General features: G+C 39.0%; 2 protein-coding genes and 1 long non-coding RNA gene across 4 annotated transcripts; all 3 read left to right on the forward strand.

Moving 5' to 3' along the window:
• Positions 1–8,206: 8,206 nt before the first annotated feature.
• Positions 8,207–11,372, forward strand: LOC146758602 (uncharacterized). Its single transcript, XR_014934036.1, has 3 exons — positions 8,207–8,466; positions 9,097–9,363; positions 11,111–11,372. It is a non-coding gene; the product is annotated as an uncharacterized LOC146758602 (long non-coding RNA).
• Positions 11,373–11,871: 499 nt separating this feature from the next.
• Positions 11,872–17,918, forward strand: LOC146758603 (kinesin-like protein KIF20B). Of its 2 annotated transcripts, none has more exons than XM_085514585.1 (5): positions 11,872–11,935; positions 12,138–12,257; positions 13,468–13,663; positions 16,104–17,303; positions 17,744–17,918. In XM_085514585.1, the coding sequence occupies exons 4-5, from the start codon at positions 16,513–16,515 to the stop codon at positions 17,901–17,903; spliced, it is 951 nt and encodes a 316-aa protein (XP_085370711.1). In that variant the 5' UTR covers positions 11,872–11,935; positions 12,138–12,257; positions 13,468–13,663; positions 16,104–16,512; the 3' UTR covers positions 17,904–17,918. The 2 variants fall into 2 exon arrangements, with proteins under 2 accessions (XP_085370711.1, XP_085370712.1); XM_085514586.1 differs by having other exon boundaries at positions 11,878–11,935; positions 17,744–17,906.
• Positions 17,919–18,801: 883 nt separating this feature from the next.
• LOC146758604 (kinesin-like protein KIF20B) lies at positions 18,802–22,738 on the forward strand. Its single transcript, XM_085514882.1, has 6 exons — positions 18,802–18,883; positions 19,127–19,252; positions 19,516–19,655; positions 20,852–21,007; positions 21,936–22,126; positions 22,567–22,738. Exons 1-6 carry the CDS (start codon positions 18,844–18,846, stop codon positions 22,736–22,738), a joined length of 825 nt encoding a protein of 274 aa, XP_085371008.1. The 5' UTR covers positions 18,802–18,843.
• The last annotated feature ends 143 nt before the right edge of the window (positions 22,739–22,881 follow it).

Genomic DNA, 22,881 nt, shown 5'->3' on the forward strand with positions numbered 1-22,881 from the left:
TTTCACTTCCAAGGGATGCGAGTCTGAGATTTTGCTTGATAGCTTTTGCATTACTCTCTTTTCTTTGTGCTCTTTTACTTGCCCAGATCAGCACTCTTTGTTATTATGTCCTGAGTTCATTTATCAAGTTTAAATTGAAGTTTGTTTTGGGTTTATTGTGAACTCCTGAGGTCTTGCTTCACAAAATATTGTTGGTTGGAGCACAGTCTTGAGCTTCAACTCTAACACAGAAATTGTCAGCCAGGATTTTGTAGCCTTGTTGTGAACTGGGTTTTAGGGTGAAATCTCAGTTTTCTTTGCACCTGACAGTGTGAGAATTTGCTCTGGCACTTTGTGTACCTCCCCGGTGCTCAGCTGTTCCTTCCCTTACTTGGGGATAACGTCATTTATTCAAGGTGATGTCCAAACGGGCTTGTTAACAGTCCTCCGCAGTGCTTTAAGCTGTCATATGTCAGCCAGAATTTATGCAAGTTCTATAGCTATTCCTACATGTTGAAAACACTGCACTGTGCTTAAGCTTCAGCATATGTTCCAGTAAGCACAGTTCCATTAATTCTAGGGGAGTGGGTGAATTAAGCATAGATCTGAAGGCTGCCTTTACTCAGTGCAGAGATGGAAGGACTAATGTAGATTTGACTTGATATTTTCCCTTCTAGGATGGGAAGGAGCTCTGTCAAAGTAAAAAAGTGGGCATTACTTCCCAGGGAAATAAGAGAAGTATCATTATTCACAAGTAGTGAACTCTCATTTTCTCTCTCAGTCTGCAACCAAGTTGGGTTGCTATTTCAGTACTGGCTGTTTTATGCAGGAACTCTGCTCCTGTGGTTAATCCAAGTTGTATCCAGGCCCTTCAGAAGGAAAGGGAAATAGCAGCACAGAAATATGGTCTGATTCTGACACAAATAAGTGCAGACCTGGAGAGTTAAAAGGGATTGTGTGATGTTCAAGGGATTTTGAAGCAAAGATGTCCTCTAGGTAACATTTGTGGCTGACATTCCCCATACATTGTGGGCACACAAGCTAAGGAGAGACTAGTGATGAGCATGCAGAGAAGCCAATGGTTCAGACAGGTTTGTAGTGACACGACATTGTAGAGTTCTGTCTAGTTCTCCTTGGCATAGTTTGGAAAATTAAGATGAGGAGATTGGTGGTAACCAATATGGCTTCCTCAAATTCAAGCCATGCCTGACAAACTTGGTGGCCTTTCATGATGGAGTAACAGCATCAGTGGATAATGGGAGAGCAACTGACATCATCTACATGGACCTGTGCAGAGCATTTGATCCCATCCTGCATGACATCCTGGTCACCGAACTGGAGAAAAAAGGTTTTGATGGATGGACCAGTTGCAGGATAGGGAACTGTCTGGATGTTCACACTCAGTTAGCTGCAGTCAATAGCTCAGTGTCCAGGTGGAGGGTGGTGTTGGGACCAGTGTTCTTTAACATTTTTGTAGGCAACATGGCCAGTGGAATCAAATGCAGCCTCAGCAAGTTTGCAGATGACCCCAAGCTGAGCGGTGCTGTTGATGTGCTAGAGGGAAGGGATGCTACTCAGAGGGACCTGGACAGGCTGGAGAGGTGGGCCCTTGGCAGCCTCATGAACTTGAGTGTGGCCAAGTACAAGGCCCTGCACCTGGGTCAGGGCAATCCCAAGCACAGGCACAGGCTTAGAGGAGAATGATTTGAGAGAAGCCTTGACCCTGTTAAGAAGAGTTGGTCTGGAGGGAGGTGTCCCTGCCTATAGCAGGGGGACTGGAACTAAATGACCTTAAAGATTCAGTCAGTTCTATTGTTTTTCTACCCTTAATTTTGCTTGAAAGGTTTTAGAATAAATGAGATTCTGGTTTCCATGAAAACTGTTTGCAGGGAGCTCCATTGTAGCTAGTAAGTCTATCTTTAAGTTCAAGGGCAATAATGCATTGACTGTGTTGAAGAGAGAAATGAATCAGGAATGGATGATGGTTTAGAATAAAACATAATCCTACTTATTTTCTATGCAAATATGTGTAAGGAAAAGATGCTGCACTCAGTTCTGGAAATACCCTGACAAATATATCTCTACTGTTTCACAGCTGGAGATATCAAGATTGTTAAACCACTGGAAGATGTGGAAGTGAATGAATATGGGAGTGCATCTTTTGTCCAAGATTTCACACGATGAGGTTCAGAGCCAGTGGTACAAAGATGACAACAAGCTGAAGGCTGATGACAACATCAGAATGCGGCAAGATGGTAGGGTGTAAGAGGGAGATCTTTCTCCTGAGTGGGGGGTGGGTTGGAGATGAAGCAGAAAGGACATCTGAAATGAAGTGAAGAAGGTTCAGAAGGGAGTTCCCCTTTTGTTTTGGGACTGAGGTTAGGGTGGAACAAGTGACATGGACCAGCTAACATCATTTGCAAGAATGTCAAAAAAGTTGAATGTCACCAGGACCTTTCACAGAAATAAAAACTCCTACCTACCTACCTTTCTGCCCACAAAATATCCAGCTTGTCTTTTGGGTTTTACTTTTGCTAAGTAGAACAGATTATTTTCTTACGAGGTTGATTTTCTACTTTTAAACTTCAGATTTGAGTTTGAACGTTGAGGGATAAAAAACATAGCGTGACTTTTTCTTCATTTTCTCTGTCTGTTTGAAAAGAGCACAGGGTTGTTGTTTTTTTTTTTTTAATATATACAATGTTAGGGTATATATATGATGTTAAGTGTTACAAAGAAAAGGGAGACATTTGAGTTAGCACACTACTCAAGAGTTCAGTCCCCAGCCTTGCCCCTGTTACCATTATAAGGGCAAGAACATCCTGGAAAATGAATTTCTCCTAAGTAGAGTCATTACATTTGAGCTACAGAGACCTTTACTAGGTGAAAACTTGTTGTTCAGAGCTAAGTTGCTGTATTTAACCAAAGTAATTATCAATGTCTGTGTTTCATTGAACCTCTATTCCATTTCGTAATGCGAGGAGTTTGATATCGGGATGGGAAGGTCATGGTTTGATTTGGATGTTGGACTGGGAATCAGAAGATCTGGGCTCTCTTCAGGTTGTCAGTCTTATTGTCTGACTTCTTAACAACATTCCTTTCTTTATAATATTATTTAATGATGTTTTAAGGCATTTTGAGCTGATAGGTGTAGTGTTCATGTGACTTCTTAACAACATTCCTTTCTTTATATTATTTTTTAATGATGTTTTAAAGGCATTTTGAGCTGATAGGTGTAGTGTTCATGTGCAGTAATGCTGACGTGAGTAAGTGGGGTGATAATGTAAGGGTTTTTTACATTCCTTCTACATCTCTGCTTTCTCTTGTTCCATCCTTCTTAAAGAGCAATCCATTAATCTAGTAAAGGAGCTGTGTGATGAGGATGTGACTGAGCCTGAAAAAGCCAAGTTTGAATGCGAGATATCCATTCCTTCTGTGAAACCTCCCAAGTGGTATTCCTACGTGGGGAAGTCTTACAGGCTGGCAGAAATTATCTTATTATTATCTTGATTATGCAGCAAGAAGGCACCATCCATCAGCTTGCCATAGCGATAACCACCACTGATATGACAAGCACCATTCAGTTCTCAATTGGCAAATCAAAATCCACAGCCAATCTGCTTGTCAGAGGTAACATATCCTGGCTTGGTTTACATCATGAAGATGAAGAATTAATTAACGTACAGTCTTCCTTCACTGGGGTGTCACGGTTTGAACTAAAAATCCACCTGCGTCCGTGACAGGGGGCCGTAGGCCCCGGAGGGGCCCTAGGCCGAAAGGGAAAAAATTAATTAGGAAAAGAAAACAGCGGCAACGATCTAAGGAGGCACACTTATTTACTAAATACTATATCGAAATACAGGATAACACAATATAATACAATATAATTGAAATTGAGCTAACGAATCAAGCAAAATAGGAGAGAGAATGAGTCCCGTAACCGAGAGGCCTACTGTGAATCTAGGCGAACGGCTGAAGGCTCCCACACACTCCCCTGAACGCCAGAACTCGAAAGACGTCAGTCTGTTCTGCGACAGAGTTAATATAGAGTCCAGGTCCCGTGACCTATCGTGTTGTTCCCTGGGAGATGTAGTCTTCTTCTGTAAGTTGCAGATTCAGTAAAATTATTCATGCTTTATATGATGTTATGATGTGGAATACTGATAGCAAAAAATACAAAATTATTAAACCATGACATGGGGTCTTTGAAATATTTTGTGTGTCTCTGGAGGGTCTGCTCCATTTCCAGTTCAAAGTCGTTGGACACTAAATGAGACAGCTGCATCTCAGTAAAAGATCTGTTTGAATAGTTGTGGTGTGCTTACTATTCAGATCTACAGAGCTGAGGTTTTGTCCTTGGCTATAGCAAAGAAGTCAAATCAGGTGAAATTAATTGTATTTCTGAACTAGACAAGGTTAAGTTGGGTAGCACCTAAATTTGATGCAGTTTGTCATTGATTTCACCTGAAAGAAACTTCCGGGCTTTTTATCTGCTGTTGTCCCCAGCGTAAGAGTCTCCATTCACACCCTAAAGTACTTGTTATATTTTCAACTCACTCTTATTTGAATAAAAGCCTCAACAAATGGGAGCAATTTAATAAGCACAGAACAAGAGCTGGACCTTGCATTTGGTAGATAATATACAGTATTACTTTATAGAAATGTAGTCAATGGCATTCCCTATAGACAATCGTTTGTTTTATCTTTAGAGTGGTTCAAAGAACCATTGTGAACATGACATTAATTGGAATTGAATACATGCAAGAGACTTTCCTCTTCTTCCAATTGTCCTCATCCTTTCTTCTCTTCCACCCCTGCTTTGCAGATTCCCATATACAAATCACCAGGAAGTTGGAGGACAAGACAGCTTTGGAACATCATTCTGTCATCCTGTCCTGTGACTTCAGGCCTTCTCCAAAGGTTGTGAAATGGTTCAAGGGCCACACACCCATCGAACCCTCTGAGAAGTACAAGATCAAGAGGGATAAGCATTCAGCAGAGCTCAAGATTCTGAAGCTGAAGCCCGATGATGCTGGTGTGTACAAGTGCAAGGCAGGAATTGCAGAGACTGAGGCCACGCTGACAGCTGAAGGTATGAGCAGGGAGGGTGGCCTCTTCCATGTCCTATTTCACCTCAGATTTCTCTTCTTGAGGTTGATTTCTGCCGTTCTCTCCTGCTAACTTTATAAATGTATAATCTTAACTGAGAAGATTACACAAAGATCATCTAGTCCAACCATTCTACCACATCCCAGTATGATTTATAGTAACAATGGTAACAGTTCACCTTGTTTCCCCACAGCCTGCAATGTAGAAGTAACGAAGCACCTGCAGGATGTGGAAATTGAAGAAGAGAGCTCTGCTGTCTTCTCCTGTGAGCTGTCCCATGATGACGAGGACGTGGAATGGTTCCTGAATGGCAACCTCCTTTACACCAACAATTACAATGACATCAAGAACGCTGGCAATTGCTGCACACTGACAATGAAGCAGGTTAAGCCTGAGGATGCTGGCACAGTGACAGTGAAGTCAGACAAGGTATCAGAAAGCGCACCTGAAGGTGATAGGTGGGTCTGATCACACCCCTCCTGGATGTAAGAGATGCTAAGGAGCTCCAGTTCATTCTATTGTGCAGCAGTCCTGCTTCTAAAGCTCACCTCTCTGGGGCTCAGATAGCCACCAAAGTCATGATGGGCTTTCTTCCAGTGATTTATGGAATTAAGGATTTATGACTGCAGGGAGAGATCATTCAGTGTGTGTTTTGCCTCTGGGATGACTAATGACCAGGCTGTGAGCAACCTGATCTAGCTGTGAATGTCCCTTTTTATTGCAGGGGAGCTGGGCTAGATGGCCTTTAAGGGTCTCTTCCAATTCTAAGGATACTGTGATTCTAATCTGCTCTCCCCAGCAATTAAGCTCTTTTACTCTATGCGCTCAGAGTTTGAAGGATTTCCTCTTTCTCCTTTCTTTTGCATTTGGTGGAAGTTTTTTCCCCAGTATAAACATCTGATGTGTGAAATAGAAGACAGATAAGAGGAGTCAATAATACAGGAAAATCAAAAGTGTTCCTCTTAATCCTGTGGCCTGCTGTATGAGCTCTGCTCCATGTGAGGGCAATGCCAGCTCTCCAGCTTTAGAAGAGCTGCATCCCAATTACTTCATATGATATCAGTCCCACCCAAGGCAATGCAGGCTGTCCCTCCTGTTCCCTGTATTCTCCTACTGATTAGTTCAGAATTCCATAAAGTGCATTCAGTCAACACACATGAAACTGCTTTAGGTTCTATCTTGGTGTCGTCAATAGTGGTGAAGATTTATTTATCCCTCTTTAAAAATCTGAAAGCAACTGGAAATGTCTGATCTTCTGTATCATGTTGTTCTGTTTTGCCTGTTTAATTGCAGAGAAGCCTGCTGTCTTCATGAAGTCCTTGGATGATGTTTTTGTTGAGGAGTGGGGTGTGATTAAATTGGAATGCGAAGTCTCTATAAAGAGAAGGTCAAACCAGTATGGAAAAAGGACGGTGTTGTGCTCCCTTCTGGCAACAAGTATGAGCTGGTACAGTCTGGGAAGACCCTATGTCCCCTTATCCATGACCTCGAGAAGTCAGATGCAGGTTTATATACCTGTGATATTGGCACTGATGTTGCCAAGTCAAAGGTCGGCGTTCATGGTAAGTAGTGTGGAAAGTAAAGGAGTGCTGAAAGCACATTCAGTGTGGTCACTATGTCTTACACCTATTCCCCCATGAGCCTTAATAGTTTCTACAATAGAAGTGTATTACTGCAATTTAGCGCAGTGATGTCTGGAAAATTCCCATTGCTTTTGATGTAAATGTATCTCATTTTGCCATGAAAATCACCAAACACATCAAGAATGTCCTGGAAATGTTTCCTTTCAAACCATCCCTAAAATGGAGAAATGGTTTGAACACCAATAGGGGTAGGATGGTAACAAATTAGCTAATAGAAACAGTTAATTTCTTGTCATAGGCAAAATCTTTTTTCTCACGCAGCATCTTAGAGTTGTCCTCTCTGTTAGGTTGTTCCCTCTGTAGCTCATTGAATCTTCATTCTGCTCCATGGACTGAGCTGCTCTCCTTGTAGTTCTTCCAGAGCAAAGCCAAGAGATTCACGTCTCTTTTTTTTTATAGCTTTCTGGTAATTCTGAGTGGAGAATGTCTTAGAGAATACATCAGTAAGGAACGCAGCCATGTTCTGCAAATCCTGAGTTAAAACACCAGTACTGCTACTCACATATGTCACAAATGCCTTTTCTCCATATAAACCTCATACTAACCTATCTCTTATCTTCCAGAGCTGAATATTGGCATTACCAAACGGCTGAAAAACACTGAAATCCAGGAGGGAGAAGATTGTACTTTTGAATGCATTCCGTCCCATGAAAGCATTGATGAGTTCAACTGGACACTGACTGGAAGCAGAGTGGAAAGTGGTGGGCGATTTAAAGCTTCTAACGTGAGTCGGAAATATACTCTCATATCAAAAGTGTGACTCCTACTGACACTGAGGAAGTCGTTTTTACTGCCCGTGGTCTAACCTCCAAAGCCTCTCTGTCTGTGAAAGGTAATGAGATAAGAGAGATTCTGGGGCCTGATTCCTTCAACTGTCTTCTGATAAGATTGTCGTGAGAGCTAACTCATAATATGGTTAAAGTGAATAGCAACCTTCTACTTGAAACTCAAAGCACTGAGAATTTCTCTTAAAAATAAGTAAAAGGAGGAAACATTTTACACAAATGTGAGAACTACCCAAAGCACTGGGGTAGTGTTGGCAATGGTCATCTCACTACAGCTTGTTCCATTAACAGTAAATCAGGAATGATCTGTTGAGGGAACTGTGGGAGCAAATATCCTCTAAGTATAAGCTGAAGGGATGGCCTTCACATCATCTAGCTGTACAACAAATTCCTATCTAGAACATGTGCATCTGAGAGCATCATCCGAGGCTCCCAGTGTGATGAGTGGAGAGAAGAGAGAGGCAGTTTTCAGACATGGTTCATCATCCTCAATTGGGTAGATTTAAGAGAAAATAAATGCTGCCTGGAATTCTATTGTCTGTACTTTGCAGATTACTGATGGCTGTAGGATGGCGTCTGTTGCAAGTGCCTCTCTAACTTATCTCCAGCATGTAGATGCATGTATTTTGAGAGAGGAATCCTACCCTAAGTGTATGTTACTCAAAAAGCATGTTTTCTTTCAGAAAAACCTACTGAGATTACAAAACAGCTGGAGGATAAGACAGCAGCAGCAGGGCAGGACATCAGCCTGAGCAGTGAGCTGTCAAAACCGGATTTGAACATCAGGTGGTACAAGGATGGCAAAGCAATCAGAAAAAGCCAGAAGTACGACTTGCAGCAGGAGGGAACTGGGGCCATTCTGATCATCCATGACTCTACTGCCAAGGACAGTGGGGAGTACACCTGTGAGACAGAGGACTCCATAACAAAAGCCAGGGTCACTGTGCAAGGTGAGTTGAAAAGCACACTGGGGATGGCATGTAGAGAAGTCGAGGTAAATATCTGCAGCCTGTGGGTGATGTTTTTCTCTTCTGTTTCCTTGAGCAGGATCAATTCTTAGTTTTCAGAAAATATGATGGATTAAAATCTTTTCCTTAAAATAATCTGGAAACTGAATGATTCTCCAGTGTGATGTGGATCTGGGCAGCCTGGTCTGGTGGTTGGTGACCCCTTGGAGGGGGTTTGAAACTAGATGATCTTTGAGGTCCTTTTCTTCTCAGGCCACTATATGATTCTGTGATCATTCTATGATTCTATGATCTTGGGTGTTAGTGAGCCAAGAAAAGATGGCAATGTGAATTAGTCTCTATTGAATATGTGTAATCAAAACTATATGCAGTTTATCAGATGAGATCCTACCAGCGCATGTATAATGGTATTGAACTTTCCAGATATCTACTGGAATTATCAAACCTATGTAAATGGGTGGACTCTGTGGTCTTCTTAGACTCTTTGCATCTCTATGTGATATTCTGAAATGAGGGCAAAGGAGATTCAGGACACCTCTGTATGCTTGGGACTTGTTGGGGTAACAAATCCCTTTGTCCTACACCCTCATCCTTTTTTTTTTTTCCTTCCAGAAAAACCTAATTACTTTATCAAGGAACTTTCAGATGTGAAAATTGAAGAAAGTGGAAGTGCACTTTTTACATGTCAGAGCGAGAAAGCCGCATCCTTCGTCATATGGAGGAAAGGCATTGCTGAGCTCAGGCATGGCAGGAAATACGAGAGGGCACAGAAAGGACGAGACCTGCAGCTGTGCATAAAAAATCTGGAGAAAAGTGGCAGTGACGTGTACACCTGTGACATTGGTGATGCCCAGTCCAGAGCCAAGCTGGTTGTACAAGGTATGTGTGAGAGCCATATGACTGCGCATCCTGTTTCTCCACTACCAAGACATTATCCTGGTAGAATTTGTACATTTATGGCAGGTCTTTGGGGCTGCAGCTGTCTGGCCTGAATAGTGGTTCACAAGCCATGCACAGAGCGAGCTGCACGGAAAGGGAAAGAACTACCGACTAGAGCAGTGCCATTGAGAACTTTATGTATCATTTAAAAACCAAAAATGCTGATGTACGGTGAGGCTGGTGACCCAGAAATCAGTGTGAACTTTCTATCTCTGACCTTTCTGAGTTACAAATAGTCCTCCAGAGTTCTAGGCAAAAATTCCCTTATGCTGCATTCTGGGTAGTTGTCACGGTTTAAACAAAAATCTACCTGTGTCCATGACAGGGGGGCCACAGGCAAGTGAGGTGCTAGAAGGAGCTGAACCTCTGTCCCAACTACTTCAGAAGCAGCCCAAACCCCCTCATACACAGCTAAGATCTCCTTCTCAGTTGGAGTGTAGCACTCCTCAGACCCTTTATATGCTCGACTCCAAAGTCCCGGGGGTTGGCCTTGGGTTTCTCCTGAAGCTCTTTGCCACAAACTCCAAGTGGGACCTTTCTCTCCAGCAGCAGTGTAGAGGATGTTCTTTACATCCTGTCCCGTCCGTACTGACCCCAAGGCCACGGCACGGGCTATCTCTTGTTTTACCTGCTCAAAAGCCTGCTGCTGCTCAGGACCCCATGAGAAATTATTCTTCTTCCGTGTTACCTGATAGTGGGGGCTCACTATGTGGCTGTAGTTTGGGACATGCATTCTCCAAAAGCCCACTACTCCCAGAAAAGATTGGGTCTCTGTCTTGTTGGTGGGAGGAGACATAGCAGTGATTTTGTCAGTCACATCTGCTGGGATGTGTCGATGCCCATCTTGCCATTTTACACCTAAGAACTGGATTTCCTGGGCAGACCCCTTCACCTTGCTGCGCTTAATGGCAAAACCAGCTTGCAAAAGAATTTGGATTATCTGTTTTCTTTTCTTGAAAATCTCTGCTGCTGTATGGCCCCACACGACAATATCATCAATATACTGCAAGTGTTCGGGAGCAGTAACATTGTTCATGCTTTATATGATGTTATGATGTGGAATACTGATAGCAAAATTACAAAATTATTAAACCATGACACCCTGGTATTTTTCTTTTTTTTTTTCTTCAATATTTTTCTTTTTTTTTTTCTTAAATATTTTCCTTTTTACTATTTAAATGTTATGGGCACATCTTATAGAAACACAAGGCTGTTTACAAAGAAGTGCATGCTGTGTTGCTGTATGATGAGCAAGATACATCTATTCTTCATCTAGCAGGAATAGTTGCTGAGCCTTAAGAACAGTTTCAGAAAGCTTTGGGAATTTGGGCATTTTCCTTGTTTCTGCAACACAAAATGAAAATTTACGCTGTATACAAAGAAAAGGGGAGTCCAAACTTGTACGTTAAATTTGAAGGAGATCAATCTGGGGTAATATTTAAAAAAAAAAAAAAAAAAAAAAAAAGGGAGCGTGGTCATCAAATACTATAAAATATATTAGCTGTTACTAGAATGCCACTTATCTTCCCCCCATACGAATCACTGTCATGTTGTATGTGAATTTGTGAGGTGGGTTTTTGTGAGGTGTGGCTGTCTTCATAGTGGCTATCCAGACTATGTGTAGAAATAACAGCTATTATGTAGTCAGCTATTCACCAGTTTTAACTGATTATAAATTACGTTTCAGGGTGGAGAACATAGCATAGTGCCTGACACCTGTGTTGATCCTGAGGGCATTCTTGATTCTGTGCATTATGATGTCATGGATATTAAAGAGCAAGCTGAGGCAGCACATAGTTCCATTGTATCCCTGGAGGACCCGAAGGAAGGTATTGGCTGGTTTGAAAAGCATCTGGAGAAAACTAACTTTGAACTGATGGAGACCAAAGAAGAGCTAACAGAGAAAAACACCAAACTACTTAAAACTGAAGAAGAGCTGATGCAGAAGAACAAAGGTGAGTTATGCGATGTGAAAGGTAGAAGACAGAAATAGTTCATTAATCTAAAAGAGAAATAACCAGTTTGAGTAGGAATTAGAGGAGATGTTCTACCTTTGGAACCATAGCCTGTAGATAAGTGATAGTTTGTTCCTTGTGTATATTCAGGTTCAGCAATTCCACGGTTTTTGGTTATTTCTTTTCTTTTTTTCCCCCCCTCCTTTAAACTGCAACTAGCAGCTTTACGCTTTTGTAAGTATGGGGTTAAATGTCTATATCTTGATTTTTACTTTTATATTGTAATCTCTACTCTTCTTTATGTCTTGTTGATGCAATGTTTTCGTTCCAAGAAATATAGAAAACTTTTGAATCACTCCCAATAAGTGAAGACCACATGCAAATTAATTAATCTGTTCAAAAGCTACCTAAACGTTAGAATATCTGGAAAAATTGATTACTTAATAAACTATCTATTGGCTACTTATGTAATACAACCTTTTCTGTGTGTTACAGACTTTGAAATGCAGGTGATTAAATTGGATGAGTCTGTTGAGCAACTTAAAGAAGCAACTGAGGTAACTTTATCAAGAAGATGTTGTGTAAAATTGTTTTAATACCAACTTGTGGTAGCTTAAAATGCTATTCCAGTAGGCTCCATTAATAGATTTCTTACCGAGCTTAGCTTAACTGAATTTGCCTTTAATGCATTGTGTAATTCAGCTACTTAACACTACATTAGAAACTGATGACTGAATTTTTTTTATTTTTTTTTCTAAGAAAATGAATGCACAAAATGAAAGGATTCGAGAGCTAATGGACATCGTGGTGCAGAAAGATGACATTATTACAGAGCTACAAGACTTAAAATCTCATTCAGAAGAAAAAATAAAAGATTATGTGAGTTTTACACATCTCCATAGCCTTATACAAAAAAAGGAAAACACTAATTCTATGCTTGTAATCAACACATTTTTGGAAAACTGATTTTCTGTATGTAGCTGGTACTCGCTTGAAATTGTAAACAATTCAAATTTATCTGAAGGTAGTTGTTGTTAACACAAACAACAAAAATATCAGTGTGTTCCACTAACTCCTGCCTCACACTCCTACATCAGAGGAAGAGCAACAGTAAAAGTATGTTGAGTAGAGTTGGAAGTACGAGTATGAATGGTCAGGATATCTCCACGTTCTATGCAGTCCATAAAACTTTATCCTGACTAATGTACTGCGAGCTACTGAATATGTGAAGACTAGCTTGATTAAGTATGTGTGCATACCACTTCTGGTGGTTTTTGTTCATTTTTTGATGTTTGGTAGCCTGAAGTAACATTTATAGTTAATTCTGTCACTCAGATCTCTAACCTTGTAAGCTTAGCAACTTGACCCTTCTTAGTCTTTGACTGTCTGCATCACTGCAACTTAGTATTTCCATGGTGTTAAAGCTGACTGTGATGAGTAGTCATGTCCTCACCTATTACTTCTTCCAAGAACAAGGCTCCAACTCTATCTGTGAGATTGTGTGGCCTGAACACTTCTGGGGCTTTTCTTTTCATAAGTTACTAAAGATGAATAATCAGTCCTTGGCAGTGCCAGCATGGCTTAACAATTGTCATCTTGTAAGTAAGGAAGCTTCACTTGTGGTCAAGGACACAATCTAAAATATGCGTGACAGAGCTGACTAAGCTTTAAGGTTGGATTCTATCTGTCACGATGAAAGTGATTTTAGCAGCTTAGCAGAAGTGTGATGTGATGAACTTGTATGAGAGCTGACCATTTGCTCTTTGACCGTGTTTGTAATTTTGTTGACTTCTTGGAAACAGGAAATTCTTTGATAAACTGGTAAACTCTTGATTGTGTGCAAGTCTTTTACTTTGTAACCTGCTAGGCTCTTGCTTTCCCTTGTATACTCTACCGAGTATTGCACTTGTCATTATCTGAAGGTGTACTTGTTCTGTCTGCTATTGAAATTTGTAACTGATGTCTATAGAGTCACCGGGTAAATATTTTAGCTGTATGGTTTTGTGTAAATATTTGCCTACAGAAGATTACTGAGACTTAAGTGCTCCTTTTGTTAAGCTTCAATGTAACTGATCTTATATCAATACAGGAAAAGACTACCTACCATTTAACTACCATTAAAGCAGAACCGGCAGAAGAGAACACTAATAAAGGAACTGAAAGCAGCCAATTTTCAGTGCTTTCAGTTAAAGCACTGAAACAAGAGAAAACTGAGTTGGAAGTGGGAAGAAAGCGCAGTAATGATGAAGATAAGCCTACTGTGGAAGAGCCACCTCCAAAGAAAGGTACAGTTTCTTCCATCCTTGAACAGGGTGTCTTCCAAAACAATAAATTGCTTCCTATTCCGGATAGGAAACAAAAGGCTGTGAAGCACGTTACCTTATGGTATAAGGAGAAAAGCCACTGTGTTAAACTGTAAATAGAAGTAACTGTTATGTAAATATCCCTTTTTCAGAAGGTCCTATGCTGTTCATTTTTGAATGCTTAAGAATAAAAGTTTTTTGCACTATTTTTTTACTTTTTTGCTGCTTTTTCCTCATCTGTTGATGAACTTGCAGATTTGGTAATAGTTTTAAAGCAGTTTCTTTAGGATTGTTTCAACTGCTGTTGCTGATCTTCTGAGTAGCATTAGCTGCTCAAGTGCTTTTGTTTGTTTGTTTGTTTTGTTTTTCCTGAAGCAACTATCAAAATTGTTGACGACCTGCTAATTGCTCGCTCATGGGCAATATTTGAGCAAAATGGTTTGGATAAGCTCTGATGCATTTAACTTCACTTCTGGGCACAGCTGAGCATCAGTGTTCCTAGAATTACGGAAGGCATATACAATGTAGAAGGGAAAATCTAAAACTTAGCTGTAGTCCCTTCCTTTCTTGTATTCCTCTTGCAAAATATGTGCAAGGGAGAAAGTCAAGGCCTTCTTTGGATGAGATGCTGTTCTTGGATGATTTGTCCCTGCTGCCTTTATTTGGCATAAATATTGAATCCTAATGTGACCACTGAATGGCATCACATATAAGCATCTTACCAGAGACTGAGGGAGGGATGTGGACTCCTCCATACTCCAAATAGTAGTGGGTTTGTTCTAATCATATGACCAAAGCTCTCATTTAAAAATTAATGACAGCAATGCTCCACATAGGAATTAAAATGGGTAGCTGATAGTCACAATGTCAGCATGAAGTTTTTGGTTAAGAAGTACTGAGTATTCAATCATGTTAAAATTTTCTTCTATTTGTGAGTATTAATAGCGTCCAATTTCAAAAAACTCTTAATATATATTCTTTAGCTGTGTTAAATATACACAGTAGAACAATGAGCACAGGTATGTTGTGCTGGTTCTTTTGTAGAATTAGTTATATAAGTAGCACGAGCAAAAGTGTTTTAGGAGATGCTAGGTTATCTCAGCTTAAAGTTCAGGGTCTTTACACCATTCTCTGAGCTTTTAGGTCTTGTTTCCTATGCTCTGTAATAATGCTTTTTCCCTACTTCCTGTGTAAGGAGCTTCTAGACTGAACATTACAAATCTTCTCCCTAGTCTTATTTATCTTGCTTTAGTGCTTGCTTGTTGTTTTCAGCATAAAGTGTTTAGATTACTTATAAATCATATTCCCCTCACTAGTGTTGCTGGGAGCAGCAATCAAAACCAAAACCTGGTTTGGGGTGGAATATGCCACTGCTGTTTCTTCATTATGACTTTTAAATCAGTTGAGGGCTGTATATAAAACTCCTTAGATGAGTTAAGAGGCTGTTTCCATGCAGTACATGTGAATCTGTATGTAATGCAGGCTGCACGTGGGCACTATAAAATTCTGCATTGTAGTAATAAAAGGACTGTACAAGAATCACCATTGAATATATTGTTGTGGTGACCCAATCCCTAGTAAGTCTTGACTTATATTTATTTTTTTTAATACTTAAAGTATGCATATTATGGAATGGACATAACTGGATTCTAAAGCAATGATGAAATACAGCAGAAGTCGCTTTTGATAGAAAGAAAATGCATGTGATTTTAGCTAATTGCTCACCAGTTAAAGAAAAAAACAGCCCCAAGCTAATGGAATATTTATGGAAACTTGAATCTGCAAATTTGTACAACTTTACGAGTGAACTTCATATGCAAAAGAGTAAGTGTGGACAGAAGTAGGAATCCTCATATTTTGTTTAGAGATCAACTGAATAAGAGAGACAGATATCAACACTTAAGTGATCAACTTGTCCAGGGTTTTATCTTTCTTTTGAAAGTAAGAGGACTGTGAGTTGGAATGAAATTTCTTAGAGAACTGTTTATCTACCATTTAGATGTAGATGGAGTGATTCCTGGCTGCCTTATAGGGATTGCTGAAGCAGGGAAGATAGAAAGAATATAGCTGTGAATTATCTATCTCGTTCCCATGTTTCTTAAATCTAATTAGATTTTCTACTGGTGTGGAGTGGAAGGTTTGAGTAGTGCCATGGTAAAAGTGATCTTACAGACTGAAAACCTTTTGCTGTTAATTCTGTATAGAAATCTGAGGCACCTGATTACGTGTTCAGAGGACTTTAATTCCTTCACTAGTATCAAATACTATGTGATGTGAGGGCATAGCTTGCATATTACGACAGTGTTTCACTTAGAAGTTGCTACTTGGTGTTGTGAACTGCTATGTAATAATGATTTTAATCAATCTGAGCTACATTCCTTTTCCCTTTTTTTTTTGGTTTGTTTGTTTGTTTGTTTTACAGTAGTTGTAAATGAGAGAAAGAAAAAGAACACTGTAGAGCAAAAGAAAATTGAACACATGAAACAAAAGTGCTCCGCGTACCGAAAGGAAGTACTAGCACTGAGGGAAAGAACTGAAATCTTGGAACATCATTTAACTGTGCTTGAAGAACAATGCAGAAGAGAAAAAAATAAAAAAGAAGATTTCAGTAAGCAGGTAACAAGCCTGCGTATTGAGCTTTCTTTTTCTGAAGAAACAGCTGATGTCCTCCGTGAACAAATTCTGCAGGGTCAAGCTGACTATCGGGAAATTGCTTCTGAACTGGATGAACAGAAATCTATAAATATGACACTAGAAGACAAAAATGCCCAACTAACAACATAGAAGTTGCCAAAGAATGTATAATTGATAAAGTGTCACAAGTAAAAGAAATGCGGACCAAATTAGATGAATTATACAAATGTCACTTAGAGTTTCACGCCATCGGTACTGACTTTGTCAGTGTAAAGGATTCCTCAGACTCTGAAAAAGATGAGACAGGGACATCTCAAATTAGTTCTGCATGCATTCAGTCACAGACTTCTTCCATCTCAGATCTTGTGCAGGACCTCTCCTTTAACTATAGTCTTGAAAGGATTTGGGAAGTATGCAGAAGTATTGTTGATGTTTCCTCACAAAAAAGTCAGCACATCAAAGCACTGCTTCAAGACAATGAAAACCTAAAGGCGGGACTGAATAATGCTGAAAATCATAATCGTCAACTTGTAATGAAGCTATGTGAGATTACAACTCACACTAGTCAGGAAGAAGATCTTGTGAATCAGTTACATGAGCAAATAGAAAAGAAAACTCAGGAGTTTGAAGAAAAGACTGCAGAAGATCAGAGAGTGATTGCAAAACTTCAGGAGGAAGTTGCCAACTGTGAGGTAAAAATAAGAGAGCTTGAATATCGCCTGGAGGCTTCCAAGACAATTGAAGACAATGTGTCAAAACTCAATGAATTACTTAAAGAAAAAGAATCTATTATTGTTAATCTAGAGACAGTTACAGCAACTCTGCAGGAGAAGTCTGCAAATGCAGACAAAAAGTTTGAAGAGTTAAGTAGCAAAGAAGCAAATCTGATTCAAGAAGTTCTGCAGCTTAAAAACAGCTTGGAGCAGATGAAACACTCTCTTCGGGAAAAGGAAAAGAGTGAAATGGAGAAAGTGCAACGTATAGAATCGTAAGTAACCACTGAGTTAACTTAGAGCCCTTTGAGAATGAACTAGAGTTAAAAATAGTTAATGGGAACATCCCTTCGACTTAATGCATCTGCATGCTTATCAATGGCCAAACTACTACTTTAGGATGCTTTGGTATGCTACTTGAGTTCCAAGGGAAAACAGGAGTGTGCAAGGAAATAAAGAATAATATGGGGATTTCTGGTGGTTTTGTTGTCCATCCCTCAGAATAGCATCTGAATAATTTATTGCTTCAGCATCTGATTATGAGAAGCAAGCTGAAATTCAAAAGTAATTGTTTAAATCTTGTCACTGGTCTAGATAGATTTAAGAGTCTATTTACAAATAGAAACCAACAGGCAGGGCATGGATTAAGCTGTAATTGCTGTTTCCATGAGATGTGTAACAGTAATGTTCTTTGTCTCTTTATTTTTAACATAAGGCTAGAAAATATTCTTTCTGAGAGTTCTGCCCTTGTACTGAATTTGAAAAAAGATTTGCAGAGGAAAGAAGAAGAGTATGCAGATCTAAAAGACAAACATTCTGATGCCAAGAAACAAATTCAGCAAGTACAAAGCGAGGTTTGTAACTCCAAAGCCTAAAACCTAAGTCTTGTGAAAAAACGCTGATAACTGGGAAGAAGAATGCTATTTACTTGAAGAGAAATAGACTAATTTCCAGAGGCTCTTTAATATAAGCATGTATATTTTTTTTCTTCAATTTCAGCTTCAGTGATGTTAATAGTTAAAATTTAATTATTAAACAAGAAGATATCTTAAAACCCATTTTTCAGGATCTTAGTCTGAAACTTTATTGGGTGTGCTTGGGGTGGAAAATTGAAGCTTAAAAATGAATTCATGTCTTCCTTGGTAACCTTGCACTTGCTGTCGTTTTCCTACTCAGCACTTGTTTGTGAATTCCTCTTTATTTAACAAAGAAGTATTTGGCCAGGTTGGATTACAGAAGTCTTTTAATGAACCGTGAGCTGTGCTTACATTACAGGTGTCCACGATGCGTTCTGTGGAGGAATCCCTCAGGAACAGGATGGATGAACTTGAAAGGATTAATAACCAGTTTAAGGATGAGCTGGATTATAAAGACTATACTATCCAACAACTTAAACAGGTATTTTTCATGCTCTTATTTTTTATTAAATGAATGATGCAGGTTTTCCAAGCAACAGGAAAAAGGTCAAAAAAAAAAAAAATTGGAGCAAAATGAAAGTGGCCAACTGAAATTAGTGGTAGACCATGAAAGATATTCAAATAATTAGTCACTACAGAGCATTGGCAGATTGCTTTAAATACAATAATCTGCATAGTAAATACATATGTAATACATGCATGTAACCTGATCTTGTTGAGTGACATCACGATATGTTAATTGAAATGTCTTACCATAAACTCTTTATATCAGCTTGAGTCCTTATTTATGCTATATGAAAAGCTTATTAATTCTAGGCTGTCTTAAAGATTCTGCTTGTTTTTACTGTGTATGCTTTTCTTTCAACATGAAATATAGGAGCTGGTGCAAACTGAGAGGATGGAAGATATCTCCAAAGACTATGACCAACTATGTGACGGTCAGCCATTATTTGTGTGTGTGTGTGTGTGTGTGTGGAATATCCGTGTAAATGTTGTCACATTGCTAATGACTTTGAGTCTTCTGTGTTTCGATTTTAAAACATGTCTGCATATATTTGTATGTAAATATTTCAATGGAGATGCTCTATTTCTTTTAAAAGAGCTTTTGGTCATGGGAGAATCTTGATTTGAGAATAATGGGAGCTAGTAGGGAGTTCATCTGTAAATTTTCAAACCTTCAGATCTGTGTGCAAGGGATAGAACAATTGAAGTTATGCGGATGACATTAGAAGAACAAGAGGAAATGCAGCTTGAACAAGATGAAATGCTTCAAGCTCAGTTAGAAGAGAACCAAAAATTAGCTTCAGGTAATCTTTCCAGGGAAAGGGAGCAGGGATGCAAAAGGGGTTTAGACGTACTGTGATAACCACTTCCATTTTCATGTGACTGTTACTTAGGCATTAACGTTCCATAGTAAACAACAAATCTCTTGTAGTTAAAGGCTTCTGTTATTTCTTTATGTCTGTAGCAGATAAAACTGAAGCAGCTTTAGTAAAAAGTCATTGGTGTGGTATTTCAAATATATATTTGAAATGATATGCTATCTAACCTCATTTTGTGTATTGAGTAGAACTGATTGCATGGAAACACAAATACAGTGAACTGGAATACCAGAGCAATAGTGACTGGCAGCAAAAGAACAACGAAAGTGATGAGGCAAATTTGAATGAAAACAATACAGAATTAATAAAGCTGCAAAAAGAGCTGGAGGTAACTTAACTTCAAAGTTGTAACTTGATAAAGTAAACTGTTATATTGATTACAGAAACTTCCTGTAAAAGCTGCAGTGCAACATGCAATAGGGACCAGGTGCAGCTTTTTTGTGGTACGTTAAGAATGGCATCACTGATGCCCCCATAGTATAGGAAGTGTAGCCTTCCCTACATTATGCTGCCATGAGCAGTGCTTCTTTTGCTGGCCTCTGAACAGTTAGTTGTCTTATCCCATCTGATCTTATTTTTTGTTGTTGATGTTTGTTTGTTTTTTTAAATAAAAGTAATGGGCTGGCAGTGGGAGTTTTCTAAGTGAGTATACAATAGGTTACATTCACTCTGTTAGTGGAATGGTTCTGAACTTCTTTCCTCCTTCACCTTGAGTAAGCTTATTCATGATATTTTTTTTAATGCGCAGAGCCAATTCACTTTTTCAAGAAGAGGGGAAAGTTGAACATTCATTGCTTCATTCTATACCACGTCAATGTGCTATAAGCAGAGTATGCTTATACAATTGTTGTTTGCAAGAAAGGAATACTAACTCAAAGCAAATTGTAACTTACAATGTATTTGTCAAAACTGTTTTCTGTTAGTTGCTCGGGCAACTAATATAAGCTATCGAAATCATCATCTAACTTTATCACCAGGAAGCCTTTTTTGTTGGGCTGCGGGTCTACTAATTTTCCTTGGTTAAAAGACTTTTATTTTTTCCAAGCAGTTTCTCAGGTGCTCTGTCCTATATATGAGAATGTCTGCCAGTAGGTTTGATAGGAAAGGAGACTACTCCTACAGTGTAAACTGTGTTGCTTTTCTTTGTCTTTCAACCCTAAAGGAGCTGCAAGTTTTTCTACAACTGCTGCAAGGCAGCGTAAAGTGTTAGAAGTTTTTAAGTTAAAAGAGTTTTTCTTATACTGACTTTTGGTGTAAGTTCTGTAAAGCTTGTGTGAACATTTATAAAGAAAAAGAGATGTTTTATGGAGGCTCTCCAGTCTGAATAAGAAATACTGGAAATGATTATTTTTTAATGGAAAAGAACTAATGATTATCCAATACCTGCCTTTGGGAATATTCTGTAGTAAAAACTGCTAATGTTTCTGTTATCTTGCAGAAACAAGTCTATTTAATGATGACCTGGCTTTTAAGACTTTTATTCCTTAATGACTCACTATTTCATTTTTGGTTTCTTTGAAATAGGAAAGTGAGACTAAGTATCAAACTGATAGAAAAAAGTGGCTGGAGGAGAAAGAAGAGCTTCTAAATCAGATAAAAGAAGCAGAGAATCTTCGCAACAAAGAAATGAAACAATTTGCTGAGGACCGACAACATTATGGAAAGCAACAAGCAGAAATCGTAAGTGATGAGGTCCTGGCAGAGTTGTCTGGTGCCTGTAGTTTGGAGACAACTACATACCAAGTATTAACAGTAAGGGTGCATAAGAGCAGCTTGTCCAAGTCCCCTTGCTTTCTTATGTGGCAAAGCCCATATGAGAACTGCTTGATTTGGAAAAGGAAGGAATGGGGGGGCCACAAAAAGAAAGATCTTTCATAAGTGCATAATGAAATGTCACGTATGTGGGACATCAATAAGAAAATTACAGTTGAAAAATAGATCACTATTTAATGAGGCTAAGAAAGTATTTTGTACAATAGCTTTTGTTTGTTCTCTTTTCTGCAAAGCAGAAGGCCTTTAAGCCTTTATAAGGAAGAAAAGGCAATTGAGTTTCTAAAGAAACCCCACAAACTTCTCTCCAGATACTGAATAAAAATACTTGGTCAAACGGCCACAGTTTTGCTCCTTTATCACTTTCCAAATAGTGACTGATAACAAAGTCACTAGACTTACTTGAGCTGTTTGCTGGGCTCTTGTCATGTAACTTCTTAAACATGTGAATCTGTACATTCTGCAAAGCTTTTTTTACATCTGGAAGTAGTTAGTCCCGACTTTCTGGACCTGCAAGCAGCATAGAAGGATGTGAGGAGCTTAGTATTATTATCACTTTGTGACTTTATTTTCCTAAAGCTCATTAGTAATCATTAAATGAGCAAATTGAAGTTCTTAAATAATACTAATATTTTTTCACAAGGAGAGTAATGTAGGTTGTCTAATAGAAGCATGGTTTTGCTTCTGTAAGATTGTAGTGCAACTAGTTCTAGAGCTCCTGTGGATCTTGAAGAGATCATACATTTACTAAGACTGTAAAACGGTGCTAACTACCGAAGTGTTAGAACAGTTCAGTGTGTAGTAGGTGATGTTCACTGTTCATCTGTTCTTCTTTTAGGAAAGACTTGTTGCCCAGCTGGAGGAAAAGGACCATAATCTTCAAAAGTGGCGTGAGGAGAGAGATCAGTTAGTAGAAGCTTTGGAAGAACAGCTCAAAAGTTTGGCTTTAAATGAAAGCTTGGAGCAGATGAAACATTCTCTTCGGGAAAAGGAAAAGAGTGAAATGGAGAAAGTGCAACGTATAGAATCGTAAGTAACCACTGAGTTAACTTAGAGCCCTTTGAGAATGAACTAGAGTTAAAAATAATTAATGGGAACATCCCTTCGACTTAATGCATTTGCATGCTTATCAATGGCCAAACTACTACTTTAGGATGCTTTGGTATGCTACTTGAGTTCCAAGGGAAAACAGGAGTGTGCAAGGAAATAAAGAATAATATGGGGATTGCTGGTGGTTTTGTTGTCCATCCCTCAGAATAGCATCTGAATAATTTATTGCTTCAGCATCTGATTATGAGAAGCAAGCTGAAATTCAAAAGTAATTGTTTAAATCTTGTCACTGGTCTAGATAGATTTAAGAGTCTATTTACAAATAGAAACCAACAGGCAGGGCATGGATTAAGCTGTAATTGCTGTTTCCATGAGATGTGTAACAGTAATGTTCTTTGTCTCTTTATTTTTAACATAAGGCTAGAAAATATTCTTTCTGAGAGTTCTGCCCTTGTACTGAATTTGAAAAAAGATTTGCAGAGGAAAGAAGAAGAGTATGCAGATCTAAAAGACAAACATTCTGATGCCAAGAAACAAATTCAGCAAGTACAAAGCGAGGTTTGTAGTCAACTGAGATATTTTTTTCTGTAAGATTATGCTTGGCTTTCTGCTGTTAAAACTTCTCAAACTTTAACTATGAAGCTGGAAATTTCACACTAGTGTGGCTAGCAGCAAATCTTAGGTAAAGTTGCCATTGAAGCTCTAGAGGGGAGCAGAAGTTAAAACATGGTTTC

Source organism: Coturnix japonica, chromosome 13, assembly GCF_054131305.1.
Source record: "Coturnix japonica strain WE chromosome 13, WE-NBRP24, whole genome shotgun sequence".
Classification (NCBI taxonomy): domain Eukaryota; kingdom Metazoa; phylum Chordata; class Aves; order Galliformes; family Phasianidae; genus Coturnix; species Coturnix japonica.

Bases quoted from the DNA above. Each gene is read 5' to 3' on its own strand.
- LOC146758603 (XM_085514585.1), top strand. From the start codon at position 16,513: ATGCGGACCAAATTAGATGAATTATACAAATGTCACTTAGAGTTTCAC. The intron at 17,304-17,743 runs GTAAGTAACCAC...TTTTAACATAAG, and splicing joins AAAGTGCAACGTATAGAATC to GCTAGAAAATATTCTTTCTG.
- LOC146758604 (XM_085514882.1), top strand. From the start codon at position 18,844: ATGGAAGATATCTCCAAAGACTATGACCAACTATGTGACG. The intron at 19,656-20,851 runs GTAACTTAACTT...TCTTTGAAATAG, and splicing joins AGCTGCAAAAAGAGCTGGAG to GAAAGTGAGACTAAGTATCA. The intron at 22,127-22,566 runs GTAAGTAACCAC...TTTTAACATAAG, and splicing joins AAAGTGCAACGTATAGAATC to GCTAGAAAATATTCTTTCTG.